Genomic DNA, 15168 nt, shown 5'->3' with positions numbered 1-15168 from the left:
ATTTTTGCAGGACCTGCTAGTGTTTAAAGCAACAGGATTACACTTAAAACAAAGCAGAGACTATCTGAAACCCTATAGAGGGTTATTGCTGAAAATAGCTCCCAGAGAAGACTGAAATGAACCCTGTTCTGAATGAGCACTGCTCCATGGGCTGCAATGTGCTTCTCCAGTAAAATGTTTCAGGTGCAGAAAAGGTCTTCTTTCACAGGAAGTACATAACTGCAAGTATGAAGGCTATAGGTATAGACTTTCCTCTTCCTAAATTTGGGAAATCTGTCTCTGAATATGGCATCTGCTTCCTGCTGAGGCACCTCAGTAACTATTAGCTATCTGATGGCTAAACTTTGAAGATCGATGTTGGTTCTTGCTTAACACACTGTGGGACTTGTGCTAAAAAAGGTTTTTATAGGTGAGTGAGCTGCCTTCTGTAATGTTTGAGCTACTGTTTTTATTTTATTTTCTTCCTCTGCCATGCTTGAAAACAGCAGTGCTGCTTGAAGGAAGGGCAAATCTATGTGGAATCCATTTTCTTTGCAATTGAGAAATGAAGGGTACTTTTATGGCATTTAAAACTACGTTTCATTTAGGTTGGAAAAAGACCTTTAAGATTATAAAGTCCAACAATTAACTCTGCACTGCCCATCTAAGTCATCTCCCCCATGGCTTTTTAAAACCTCTAAGGATGTTGGTAGAAGCAGGGATGGTGACTCCACTGCTTCCCGGGGCAGTCTGTTCCAGTGCTCCACAACCCCTTTGGGGGGAAAAAAATCTCAAAAGTTTTGGAAGTTTCAAAACAATGCAGATGGGGGTTTTGAAAAAGAAGATGCTGCTATTCCCTGTAGGCTATTCTGTTTTTCTTCTGCTACCTTAAATCTCAGTGGCTTTTCTTTGGGTACATAACTATTACTTTGGGGAGAAAAGGGAAGCATTTTGTGTATGGATATTGGCAATAATGCCTAGATGAAGGGTACTTAATAAAATGACACAGAGATGATGCCAGCTTAACTTACAACACATTTAAATTGCATAGTTAATATCCTTCTGCAGCATACATTAATCCTGTAAGGCTATTTAAGTGTTTGGTTCCTGCTCTTGTTCTTTCCTGATGAAGGTCCTACTTTTGTCATCTTATCTCCGTTCTATATTTAAAGTCCTTCATGCTGCTTTTCTCAGAAAAATAACATGTCAAAGCTCCCATGCCACTTCAGGGACACTGTGGCAGCATCAGTCTGATTTAGATTTTTGTGAGTGTTCTTAGTGCTTGGTCTCAATCATCCTCTTCTCAAAACTCAGTGTAAATGCATGACCTGCAGCAGATTTAACTGCAGAGAGACACAGCTCGTCTAAACCAGCTACATATGTTCGTTTGCCTAAACATATCTTGTATTCTGTAAGAACTTACTAGGTCAAGTTATTTATTCCAGTTTTCAAAGGTAAATACTTGCAAAATGCTCTTCTGTGTAAACAAGTTTTAGTTTTGTATCTTAAAAAAAAATTAAAAATAATAAAAAAACCCCCAAAACAAAACAAAAAACCCCTCAAAACCTAAAATGTAAAATCAGTAAATACCTGCTCATAGAGAAGAGAAAGTGAATGGTAAAACTGTGATTGTCTCTACTACAATCCAGAGCTATACAGTCTCTGAGACTGCAAGGTGAGGTAAATGAGGTATATTTGTCATGAAACTAAGTATTTATGCACCTGAGCCCTGTGAATACCTTGAATAATGTAACATTGACATTTTTTGCCACTTTTTAGCCTTAGATATTGACAGGTAGCACGGACAGCAGAGAAAAACCTTCTACCTCATGTTGTCCAATGAGAGCAAGAGCTGGAGGCCTGTGCTTTCTTATTTTTGGATGAGAGGTATATAGTTAGCTGTGTGAAAGGCTAGTTTTAATTCAGAGATATCACTTTATTTTCTGTGCAAGAGTCAGGGCAGCACTTGATGCATGACTCCCCCATTCCCTGCAGAAGTGGATTTGCACAGCTAGTGCTGGTATACTTGTCCTTTTTCCTTAAATTTTCCAGAATAGGTTAAACATGGGATAGAGGGGCAGACTGCAAAATGTATTATGTGCTATCAGATAAAGTCTTCACTCACAATAACCTGTTTGTTACATGAACCATTTGGACATGTATTTCATAGAACTTGAAATGGAACACACTGCTGCTGTCTCTGCCCCAAGTGCCGTGATGAAATCTGATCCTTTTCTGTACATCATGTTTTCCTCTCTTGAAGCAATCTAGGTCACTGAGTCAACTAGCCAGCTGTTCATGTGATTTCTTAAAAGCTTCAAACATGACACTTCAAATTATTATACTCCAGCTGCTTTGCTGTAAACAGATGAAGTGCAGCTAAGCATTAGGCAACGATTTAAAGACATTATGTTTGATTATTTTAATCAATCCATTATGCTGCCTCCTGGAAATGCATGATGAAACAGGATGGCACAAGAAGATGAAAAATATACATAAAGAGTATATAACCATGTAACTCCTTGAAAGATCACACTGAAATCCTCAGAGAGTCAGTATCAACTTTAGAAGAGAACTTAAAACTGGCACCTTAGTTCTCTAAAAGGACACCCTAACAGCAGCCATTCAAGCCCAGAGAGAGTCTGTTACTATGTAGAGCGACAACTTCATGGTAAATGCCTAAAAACTGAAGACCATGCCTCAGTGAGTGTACAGCTGCATAAATACTTGTAAGAAAACAGTAAAAATCATCTGATAGCTTACAGTAATGGTAAATAATATTGCCCCTGCTCAGAAAAACTGACTCAGAGAGAGAATTTAATTCCAACTACGTAAAATACCAGCACTGGCTGTATGAATTGTAAAAAGTGTTTGAATCAACTGCATGAACATTAGGGCAACCCTCTCTTGATGACTTAGGCATCATACATGAGAGAGAGTTTCCAGTAACCAGAAATGCTTCCTCAGGATTCCTGTCCTAGGAACCTCCATCAAGGACCTGGCTTCTCTGGGAACACAAGGGCTGCAGCAGTTGAAAAAACATCTCTCACTTCAGGTCACACACTTTAATACACACTTTGTTACATATATAGCAAATTGTAGAGGAAATAAATTAGTTTAAATGATTCAGTTTTTATCCTTTTCATTTGCAAAACATACCCAGATCAAGAAAATGCATCATTTTACACATAGCTGATATTTTATATACAAAGCATTTTTATATTTACACATTTTATGAATATAGACTAATACTTTGTTGGATGTGGAAGAAATAAAAATACTGAAAATATCTGAACATGAAACAATCAAGATTACCATATTAATTGGCAACCGACCATCCTTTAAAAATATCTAGATATATGTGTATACATGCTCATTTTATGTTTGTGTATGTGCCAAAAACAAAAAAACCTTGCACTTAATCACTGTCTATGTCTAAATGGTGTAATTTTTTTATACTCTTCTCTTTTTTATGCATGCTCAGCCACATACTTGCATGAGAGAAAATGCACGTTTACTGCTGGTCCCTGAAGAACATGAGACATAAACACACATGCACAGACCTGAACTGTTTCATATCTGACTTAAATGCTAGGTTCAACCAATACTGCAGGTCTTTAGGGACCTAAAGAGTACATTCTAGCTTTCATCTTCTCTTTGCCCTAAGTAAGTACAGTTGATTGAGATCAATATATGTGCTAGGGAATTCTTAAGGACTTGCAGCCACTGAAACTTCAAACTAATAATGTACTGATTTATTGTGAATTCCTTCCAACCACCAAATTGCTATCATCACCTATTTTGAATTTTCTTTATTTTTAATTGCTGCTTCTCACTTTTAGCGGCAGCTTTTTCATATATGTTAAGTGTAATAGCCACGCTCATCATCCCCCCCAGTCTCCTCTCTGGAGCAGTGCAGTTCCTATGGCTTCAGAGGTTCTTCGAGCTACACTTCCTGAGTGATGATTCTTCTTTCCCTCCACTGGGTCCATTTCTTTCTTGAAAGAAAAGACCAAAAGTGTAGCACCCTAAGGTACACATTTGTGCTGCAGCAGGAATTGCTCCTATGTACCTGCTCTACAGCACAGGTAGCAGGGCCTGAGGAGAGGGAGAATGCAACAGCCTCCAACATTCAGTGTGTCACCTGCCGTGATGCCTGGCAGCTCAGCAGAAAGTTACCTCCACATTTGGTATTTTGGTCTGGTTATCGGTTGGGTGGTGTTTTTTTTCCTTCTTCCCCTCCTGGGGCTCCTTTCCTAACTTGCTCAATATTTTAACTCTAAATTTCCCTGCCTACACATGCCTGAAGTCTGAGCTTTAGCACATTGTCTTCACATCTGACTGCTCTCTCTGTCTGTCAAGATCACCTACAGAGGTACTTACTATCAGATCCTGAACAGCCCATGATAAAAACCTTACCAGAACAGCCTTCCCTTTTAAAAGGGACACCAATAACTACTCTCACACTGTGTTTTATAGGTTTTTTCTGTATCTGCCCTGTAAGAATTCAGCTAGACCCACACTGCCATCCATCTTACCAGCACAGTTGGAATTATCTGAAAAAGAAACAAAGAACAGCTTGAATTTGAGCACCATCAGGGAATGCTTGCTCTGTTCCAGCCCTCCAATCATTCACTAAAGTGGAAAGGGGTCTTAAAGATAAGGGAATATTATATGAATCTGAGGGAGCGCAGTAAATTGGAAAACAATGTTGGAAAAGGATGCTTTTCTTGTCCTATGGAATGGAATACACGTATGCCATACACTAAACATACAAACCAAACAGCTTACCGCTCAAATTTTTTGCAAAGAAATCACTATAAGACAAGTTAGAAATCAAAAATATTCAGGCATGTTCTACAGTCTGTGAAAAAGGAAAATTTTCCGTGGTAGTTAAATTTATGGAATAACCTCAACATTCCTATTATTAAAAAAAAAATGCCAATTTATTACTAATAAAATAGAAGACACACAGTATGATTAGAGTATTGCTCAATGCAAATGTGCCTCTGGACACGAGAGATTCCAGAGAAGATCAGAATGCAATGCAATTTATACATGTTACAATAACCATTTTCAATAACATTTTCTATACATAACTTTGAATATTAAAATTCTTCTGCTCTCCTTAACTACTACCTAGTCATGTCTTCTAATAGCCGCCTGTCACTCTGAATCCACAGGAATCAGGTGCAGGAATAACAACCCCTTGTTTCTGCAGTTCACGTAAAACATCTAGTATTGAATCCAATTCCACTCGAAATTTCTCCAGCTCCTGATTCTTCTGCTGCGCCAGCCTTCGCCACTTCTCAGCCTCCTGGGTTCGCCTTACTTCAGAAACGTGCTGTGTCAGTTGGGTTGCCTGCAAATTAGAAGAAAGTCAGCACTATGACTTCCTACACCAATATCCAGCCTGTGCTGCCGCTTAGCAAAAATGTGCCTCATCATTTTATCTGATGCTCAGTATCAAAGCTGAATGCTCACATTAAGTAGAAGCAGTTTGTTCTGAATATTACAAAAATCATTCCGATAGCAATGAATTCCTTTAAATATCTGCATTAATGACAGAAGGGTAGAATTGCTTATTGAGTAATGAGCCCTAGGAGAATTTAACTTATCCTCTCCAAAGCAGCAATTAAATTTTAATACGTAAGACAAAGTTGAGCATATAACATAAAACCCTCTATAAGTCAAAATAAAGTTTTTGAATTGCCACGTAAATGTGGTAATTAAAATAATACTCTGCAAAGCAAACTAAATGTCAATGACATGTTGTACCCTACTACTTTACTTTTCAAAACCTCAAGTTCCATGAATTATCAGAAATTGTCCTGTAGTCACAAAGATCTAATGCTGCTACAGATAAAGATGTGGATAACTTTAACACGAATCCCTGATATAATCCTAATAAATTACACAGCATAAGAAGTATCAAAAGATATCAAGATCTCCACACCACAATTAATTGTAATAGATTCTTTAAAGAAAGCCTATTACTTAAAGGCCACAATCACCCTACTTGCAGTTTGATACCAAAGATAACCTGTCAATGCTCAGCAATTCCCTTTTCTACATTATTCATTTTTATCTAATGCATTTGGGCAACTGTTCAATGCTCCAGTGCTGATGGTTAAAGGAGAAAAACTAGGACAAAACAAAACACAAGGCTTAATACATAACAAGGGCAGGAGTACCACAAAAAGATGAAATTATTTAGTACTAATCATGTATACTATTATTTCTTTAAAAAAACCCCAAAACATTACAAAACATCTTAGTAAATACAACTGGTATTCAGTGGAGCAAGATCACAGAGTAGGCAGCAGCAAACACTTCACAGAAATGGTAAAGACATTCTCACATTATATAAAGCAAATTAATAGCAAAAAAATGATCTGCATTACAGTTACCTTTAGCAGGAAAGAATGTGAACAAAAATAACAAAAATAGTGGCAACAGGATTTGTTTTTAATCCAATGATTGTTTTATACACATACCTTTTTTGGCAGAAAATCAGAATTTGATATAGAAATGTACAAAAAGAAATCATCTACAACAAAAACATCTGTACATTAAAAGTATATTCCTTGAGTTTTGGTTCTAAAATTTCAAATAAAATAAGGTATTTCTATACTTTCAATATAGCTTTTCTGAATAGGGCTGCTAGGACTAGATAATCACAGTTCAGCTGAGGAATATATCATAGCTTAGACTCCACATTTCAAACTCTTGTCAGTTTTCAGTAGCTCGCTTTCATTGTGTAACGGAAGTATGAAATAATGATATTAACTCCAGAGGTCACTCTGTCCAAACCTCTGAAACAGCAAGGCCTTCTTAGACCAGGCTGCAAGGACATTACACAAGTAATCTTAATTACCACAGCAGGGTTGAGCTGACCCAGCCTGCACCTTCATTCACTTGCATTAGCAGGCAAAGACAAAACCATGGCTGTACAAGAGCTACTTCCTTCCTGCAGTGCAAGCTAAATAAGCCTGAATAAATATCATAAAATTACAGCTAAAGCAATAAATTACTCTTGAGAAGTAAATGCAGTTATGCACTGGTGTACCTTTTGAATTTCATGCTCTCTTTCTGCGTATCTGCTCTCTATATGCTTGATTTTCTTTTCCAGGCACAAGAAATGTTTCATTTCAGGACTCTGGCTCTCCCTAGCCTCTCTCAGTTCTTCCAATAATTTTGTCACCTACAGTCAAAGAGAATTGATGAAAATTGTTTTAATTGTTTCAATATTCAGTGTATAAACCAGATCCCTTTAAAAATGTACTTGCATTGTTTAATCATTACATTCAAAAGCTGTAGAAAGGAATACAGAGAAGAGAAGAGATGAGAAATACCTTTTGTTCAAAAGCTTTAACAGGAATTCAGAGACTTATATTAGGATTTTTCATTTCTAAGAAGTAGCCTGAGGACATGAAAGTCTAGTCCTCCTTCATAAATCAAGTCCTGTTAATAATCTTATGAAGGGATTGTGTTCTGTCACATTTTATACTTCATAGAACAAAAGTTAACAGAGAATATTATGATTAGATGTTCTTACACAATCCCTTCACACACGCAAGATAAAGACCAAATATAAAAGATACCAGTGTATTTCTAATGACTAAATTAATTAAAGACATGCTGCTAGGAGAGATGATTACAAGCCTGCATGTAAGTTTAATAATTACCAGAAAAAAATCAACTTGACAATTACTTAAAACTGATTTCCTAATCCTCCAGAAACTCAGGGAAGTTTTCTTATAAAACCCTACTGGTTTATTTTCATTCTTTGCCTATTTTAAGTAACTTGATATTCCTTCATTTAACATCCAAAGTATTTTTTGGTCACTCTTCATGTGTGTAAGTAAAGGGAAAACTTTGACATCTTTATCTTTTATGATAGTCCTTAGCTCCCCTTAGCCAATATATCTGAGAGCTGCTAACCCTCTTCAAGCACTCAGGCACCCTTGGCTCTCTGCTGTGAATTCAAGTAGCGGAAAGCATTGTGTCTTCATAAGATGTTGTCATTCTTACTGAGAAGTAACTTTAAAGCAGCTTACTATTATTTCCATATTTTAAGGTGGCTTTCTAAAATAACAAAGCCTATGACATTTTTGCCTGTCCTTACAGCTTTGAACCTGTTCAGCCACATTTGTCACAGGAGCAGAAGTGTTAATTTCAAAAGGTCTGTGCAATTGAGTGTCTGCTGCGTGGCTGCTAAGTTGCCACACTGAAGGGAAGGGCTTATGTGTGGTCTTGAGTATATAACTAAATACAATTAAAAATCATAGTGGCATGATCTCCCAAGGGGGAAAAAAGCCCCAGGAAAAAATGGGCTCTATGTATTTTGTCAGCAACAGAACCACGTCAAATACAATTCAGTGCTACGTGCAAGCTGTCAAGGAAAAGAAGTACTCAGTTAATGGAAATCCATGAACAGCATTTCTGAGATTAGTATTCAAATAACAATCTTCCAACAAGGCTCAGGAAAAACTTTGCCTTTTTGGACGTACCACTATTTTGGACAGAGGACTCAATCCTATTACCAGTGAGGTGCTTTCCCCTATCACTGCTATTTCCATTTGCAGGTTTGGTTGTTTTCTTTTCTCAGCAAAACTTATTTAACCATTTAATGCTTAAGACGTGTTTTAAAAGCAGCACAGAAGTTGTGCTAGAGGGCAAAAGCAAGGCTTTACATAGATATTTCTCTCTGTACAGTCTTGCAATGCTTTCTTTAACAAAGAAATTTCTTAAATACCAGCACCTTGAAGTTGGCCTCTACCATGTGGGTCAGATCAGATGATCACTCTCTTAAACCATCACTGTCAATAATCTGTAAAGCAGTCATAGAGGACACAATAACATTTGTCTCATTGTGCCCTTGCCCTGTTTTTCCAGGAAGAAGTATTGCATATACTGACACCATTGGAGTGAAACAAGCTTTGTACGGAAAGCCAACATCTGTATGAAGCCAAAGTCTTGGCCTCTATTCTGCAAACACAGAACTTGTTTAATAGCACATCTTTTTTCTCCCCCTACAAACCCACAGTTTAATACAAATACATCACAACAGAGATGGAATTTTGCATGTGTAAGATAAATACCCAGATATATCTGAGTTTAGTGAGATTAAGATTAATTGCTTTTAATAACCCATCCAAGTTAGAGTATTATCAAAATTAAGTCAAAATTAGTGATGTTCATCCATCAAGGAGATGGTGATTGAAGTATAGGCACAATGCTGAGACAGGCTACATTCTGCTCCTGAACAGGAGGTGGCAACAAAAAGACTGGCAGTACTTCAAGAACAACAAAAGCAGAGCCAATGATTTTAACAGCTTGAGCTAAAAGGTGGACAGCAATTTGAAGCAACATTAACCCAAAAGCAAAGATGAGAACGAGTGTAATTTTTAATTATGTGCTATTGATAGAAGATTAGGAAAAAAAAAAAAAGCTATATGCTTCTCTCAAAACCCATTGAATTTCGTAAATTTTATAGGTAACTCTCCCTTCTTGAGACACATTAAGTTTCAGAGATAGCAGAGGAGAAAGCCAAGCATGTAAATGACTAAGTCAGTTTTATGACAATGGAGGATTGTCTTGGGTTACGTAACCAAAAATCTGTGTATTCTGTTTCATCTGCTGAAAGCTGTTTTTTGGGAGATGCTTTTTCCTTATCTCTTGTAACTTCAGGGGGGAAGGAGAAGGATGCCCCCTGATAATGGCCCAGCCATTAAATCCAGACGGAGCGGTGTTTCTTATCTCTTTCACCACCCCTCCATCCTCCAGGGGGACATCTTCTGATAATAGCCCATTAGGGCCCACCAATGACATGACACATTCCATCATCCCATTGTGAGATGCTCCACACAATGGGGGAGGAGCCAGCTGTTCCCAGCTAGATAAAAACTGGGACTGAAGGACACAAGGTATCTGGTTTCTCCACTGGATCCCAGAGGAAGACTGGACCCATCTCACCACCACTGGACTTTCTACAAGACCATCTCTACTCCACAGAACCCCTGACTCTGTCAGGGTTTTTCCAGGATTTGTGTTTGCTTCCTTGCTTGTTTTTTTTGTACTACTACATTTGTATTTTCATTTTTTTAAATATTCCTAGTAAAGAACTGTTATTCCTTTTCCCCCATCTTTGCCTGAAAGCCCCTAATTGCACAATTATAATAATTTGGAGGGAAGAGGGTTTACGTTTCTCCATTCCAAGGGAAGCTCTAGCTTTCCCTGGCAGACAACTGTCTTTCAAAAACAAGACAGGGATGAAAAAAGAAAAGCTTTTGAAAACAATAATTAAAAAAACTCTTAGAGAGAAATAAAGAAAAAGTGCTATGGTCTATTTACCATTACCCACCATAACACAGGGATACGAAAACCTGGATTAACCCGCAGATCAAACTTCATACAGATGTCAGACATTTCAAACAACAGCAACAAAAGAAAGATTAAAATAAAAAAAAAATCAAAGTTCTGCATTCTGTTCTGTATTTCTCTCCTGGTCACACTAGAAAAACTTTGCATTATCAGGAATAACTGATGTAGAAGCAACTGACAAAGATTTTGTTTCTAAGACTTATTTTACGATATCTTGTGGAGGTTCTTTAGAGAGACCCAGATGACCACCAATGGCAAAAGGAAAAGAGTCTGCTCTCTTTCACCGGGTGGGATATTACAGCTTTTATTCTTGAGTCCTGCCTTGCTTGGCTGGAGCCCCTCCCAATGGCTCTCCCCTGCCAGAGAGACCCAGCCCCTCCTGTGTCAGGGCTTTTTCCCCAGGGGGCAGGGCCCAGAGGCAGGGACAAGACACCACCCCATAAGGGATACAGTGGGAGGGGAAGAGAGTCAGGTTACATTTCAGTGTGGGGGATGGGCACTGCTGGGCAAGGACAGACCCCTTGATACAGAGAAAAAACATTACAAATCTGATGAAATATAAACCCAATTAATGCATTACAACAATATATTATTTGAGGCTTGACATGAATTAGGATGAAAATTCTTATTAGACTAGGTGACCCCACTGAAATTTAAATACACCTCTTTTTGTAGGAGTTGCTCTCTTATCTGTGAAACTAAAAGGGCTTCCTGCCGTCTCTCTTGTTCACCAAGTTGCTCTTGAAGATGTGTTATTAATACCTACAAAAGGTTTAAAAATATTTTGTCATTAGCATACACACCCATGACAACATGTGAAAACCAATGCAGGAAAAGTACAGAAAAAAATAAGCAGCACTGAAGAAGTTGGGGCTGTTCAGCCTGGAGAAGAGAAGGTTGTGTGGAAATCTCACAGCAACCTTCCAGTATCTGAAGGGGCCTACAGGGAATTCAGAGAGACTCATCACCAGGAACCGCAGTGATAGCACAAGTGTCGTGGGCTTTCTCTGACATTCAGGTGGTTTTAGAGTTTTTTTGCCCTCTGCAAAGCTCTGTGCTAAACGGATGAGAGAGACAGAGTCTTCAGGTTCTGATTTTTCAAGGTTGCATGCTTCATTTATTGTTCTTATCTTACAATTTTCTCAGTGTTCTACGAAAGATGTTTGCAGCTGCTTGGGCTCTGACTGACTCCTCCCGAACTGGGCAGTCGTTATCTTTTATACTAATTGCTACGTATTTTTTATCTATCATTACTTGCTAATGTCCATCACTTACACTAAACAGGTCATCTCTACCTTGACCCAGTCCCCATTAAACTACTTTGTGCCACCGTTACAGCTGAAATGGAGTGAGGGAAGAAGAAAGAAGAAGCAGGAGACAACGCCCCAAAACCTCCATCTTGCTCTCATTTACTTCAATGCTAGAAACCTAGGTTCACTGTTTTTTCACCCTGTGATAAGCTAAACTACAATCTTTCACACTCTTGTGGCCTGCAAACCCTCTCGCAGTGCAGGAAGCCTTTCCCATGGACTGAGATCAAAGCCAGTGTCCCTCTGAGCTCCGGGCCGGGGTCCCAGACCCCCCTGTCCAGGTCCCTGACCCTCCAGGGCAGCCAAAGGAATGCCCTGGACTCCAACACACAAGGAGTGATGGGTACAATCTGAAAGAGGGGAAGTTTAGGTTAAACATTAGGCATAAATTCTTTGCCATGAGGATAATGAGACACTGGAACAGGCTGCCCAGGAAGGCTGTGGACGCTCCAACCATGGCAGTGCTCAAAGCCAGGTTGAGCAATGCCTTGAGCAACCTGGTCTAGTAGGAGTTGTCCCTGCCCATAGCAAGGGGGCTTGTGAGTAGATGATCTTTGAGATGCATTCCAGCCCCTTAACATTCAATGATTCTCTGACTGTAGTACTGCAGGTGTAAGTGATATGTGCATTAACAACACTGCCTCCAACATGTGTGTGCACGGGCAGTGGTATATGTGTAGTATATGAAAAAAACCCCTCAATCTTCAAGTTACTTTCCCCATTTTAAAATATTCTTAATAATCTGAATGAAACAGCTCTTTCTACATTTTATACCATGTGTGAAACAGCCCAGAGAAGTGGTGGAATTTCCCTCCTTAAGAGATACTCAAAAGCCATCTGGACATGGTCCTGGATGACCCTCCTGAGCAGAGCAGTTGGACAAGATGACCTCCAAAGGCCCCTTCCAACCTCAGACATTCTGGGATTCTGTGGCTACTGTTGCACAGGATGATTTTTAAAATAGGTCCTACTTTGAAGAAAGTGAGTTTATAATAATACAGAAAGAAATAACTTACATATATATCTATATGTAAGTAATGTATCTACTTTAACTCTATCTTACCTCCTGTGTTGAGATTCTGTTCTTTAGTTCAGCTACTTTAGAAGTAGAATGCTCCTTTGCATGCTGGCAAACAATCTTCTCGACTTCCCTCTGGTGGGAAGCTTTCAGAGATGCAATGTATTCTGCTGCCTCTTCTTGCATCCTGAACAGAACAAGAGAAAAGTGAGATGTAGTGAAGCAGCTACAGACACTTCTTCAAAAACGCAGCAGCTTCTCACTTAAACACACAAAATAACAAAAATGTTAAAGGCAGCATATTTTGGTATTTCACAACAAAACCCTGCAAGACAGGATCACCATTACTTCTATTGCTCTGAAGGGAGGAAAGGGTGGGAAACCTACAATGGTAGATAGGTATATCATCTAACTAGAGGCAGTTTGGATGCAGAAAATTCAGTCAATCATTTTTGCTGGTTCCTCCTGTTTAAACAGTGGTGAGAAAACACATGGTTCTTAATCATAATGCAGTTATCTTCTTTCAGGTATCTATTTTAGAAAAGAATGTGTTGCAAAGATGCCAATTTCTTCTACTTTGACGTGAAGGGATCTAAGGGAGACTAGGTGAAGTATAAGGTTTCTACAGTTGGCCAAGTAAATCCCACTGAAAGCAAACCCCAGCTTTGAAGGCATGAATGGACCAAATATTAATGCTATACAACACAAAGCATCTAAGATATGATGATTTACACTGAGATAATTTACTTAAAAGCATAAGAAACTGTAGTATTAATAAAAGCATTAATACAGGTTTGCCTGTAGAAAGAACTGTGACAGTGCACTGCTTAAAAAAAAAAAAACCCAAAGTAAAAAAAAAAAACCAAACTAAAACCCCCTCCCAAAGCCAGAAAACAGTACAAATGAACAACCTTTACACATGGCTGACATGTTAATGTGCTACTTCAATCCTACATTTGCCAGCACTTCAAGAAGGTTTTTAAAGGAATATGTCGAGCATTTACCTTCGTATGTTACTTTCAGAATAAGCCAGAGCCGCTTGAGACTTCACCCGCTGCTGGCTCATTTCTAGGGACAATCTCTCCAGCTCCTCTTTCAGATGTGCATTTTCTTGCAGAACTTCCAAGAGATGAGACTCAGAAAAGGTATGTGGTTGGTGTATTTTGTCATCATTGAAAAGGCTTAGACAGGGTTCAGTGTTGTTGGAATTCCTTCCATCTGTTGCTGAGGTATTCTTTCTCAAGACCTCTGCAGAGTTTCCATTTGTGTTTGTTTTATTTCTCAAATTATTATCAGACAACATCACCATCCTTTCTTTTTGAAGTTTCTCTACAGTCTTTGTGAGGTCTTGTATTTCTCTATTTTTGGTGACCAGTTCTTCCTTTAGTTTTAACAACCTGTCTTTTGTGTTATCTTGATTTATCTTAGAGTCCATGGACTCTAAGTCTTTATTATCATTTTTACTTCTGAATTTTAATTGGGAATTTTGACTTTTAAGGTTTTCAATTTCTGTTTGGAGGTTTCCGACAGTGATCTGATGGGCCTTCTTTAGATTATGAAGCTCTTGTTCAAGTTCTGTAGAAGTGGCTTTATCACCATTCAGTTTTGGTGTATCATTCATAAATTCATAGGCAAGTAGTTGCTCAAGCTCTGCAAGTCTCTGTTCATACTGTATCTAGGAGGGGAGTAGGAAGCAGGGACAAAAAAGCAGTTTCATAAGTGTACTGTTATTATTAGCTCTTCCTATTATTCTTTAAAGTTATTGCCCATCTGAAGGAAGATTTCAGAAGACAGGATACAAATCAGGATTACTAACAAACTACTCAATCAGTTCAGAAATTAGTGAGTGAAGTAATTAAGTCTACTGTAAAACAGAATTACTTGAAACATTTCCTACAAAATAATCTAATCTCAATGGATGCAGTAACCATGGGATAGAAAATTATATTGACAAGAAAATATTTCATTTTTATGTAATTGAGTTCTCTTCAGAAGCTACCAAAGTTAACTTTGTCATTATATACTTGTTATATGTCAGCTGACAAACATTCATGTCACACGTTCAAAATTGTACATCACATTTTCCAAAACATCCTAATTTTTAACAGAACACATCTTTCTTTTTATGTATTTGTAAGTATGAAGAAAGAAGTATGAATTCAGAGAGACACAGAATCTTTCTTCCTAAAGAGCTGAGGAAAACCAAACCTTCTGAATAGCTTGGATGGCCTTTGAGGAAAGTATAATGAGCAACGCGTGGAGAAAGGGTGGAACAACTGGCCAATGCTTTCCTTTCTTACTCATTAAGCGCCTGTGCAGTTCACCTTTTACTTGAAGTAAAATGCCAGACTTCCATGTTTGCTAACCTGAGTCTTTAGGCTCACTATCATGTAATTTTTGGACAGCATGTTTAATGGCTCCCAGTGTTCCCTGCAGAAATGCTGTCAGCAGACCTTTGAAATCACTGCCTTTGGT

The 15168-nt window shown here is 38.4% G+C and overlaps 1 protein-coding gene across 4 annotated transcripts in view; it reads right to left on the bottom strand.

The window, feature by feature from the left end:
- Positions 1-2474: 2474 nt before the first annotated feature.
- The window catches only part of CEP162 (centrosomal protein 162), a 46557-nt gene continuing 33863 nt past the window's right edge, over positions 2475-15168 (bottom strand). For 3 of the 4 annotated variants that reach the window (XM_040059563.2, XM_040059564.2, XM_040059561.2), the window contains 5 exons: positions 13698-14368; positions 12739-12880; positions 11029-11127; positions 7049-7183; positions 2476-5341 (listed from right to left, as the gene is read on the bottom strand). In XM_040059563.2, coding sequence (XP_039915497.1) covers positions 5132-5341; positions 7049-7183; positions 11029-11127; positions 12739-12880; positions 13698-14368 — 1257 coding nt within the window. In that variant the 3' untranslated portion in view covers positions 2476-5131. Of the gene's footprint in view, positions 5342-7048; positions 7184-11028; positions 11128-12738; positions 12881-13697; positions 14369-15168 lie in introns of all 4 variants that reach the window. The other variant, XM_040059562.2, reaches the window with a different exon arrangement.

The sequence above is a fragment of the Hirundo rustica genome, chromosome 3 (genome assembly GCF_015227805.2).
Source record: "Hirundo rustica isolate bHirRus1 chromosome 3, bHirRus1.pri.v3, whole genome shotgun sequence".
Lineage (NCBI taxonomy): Eukaryota > Metazoa > Chordata > Aves > Passeriformes > Hirundinidae > Hirundo > Hirundo rustica.
The sequence above is the reverse complement of the archived record's forward strand: the minus strand, read 5'-3'. Positions and strand labels throughout refer to the sequence as shown.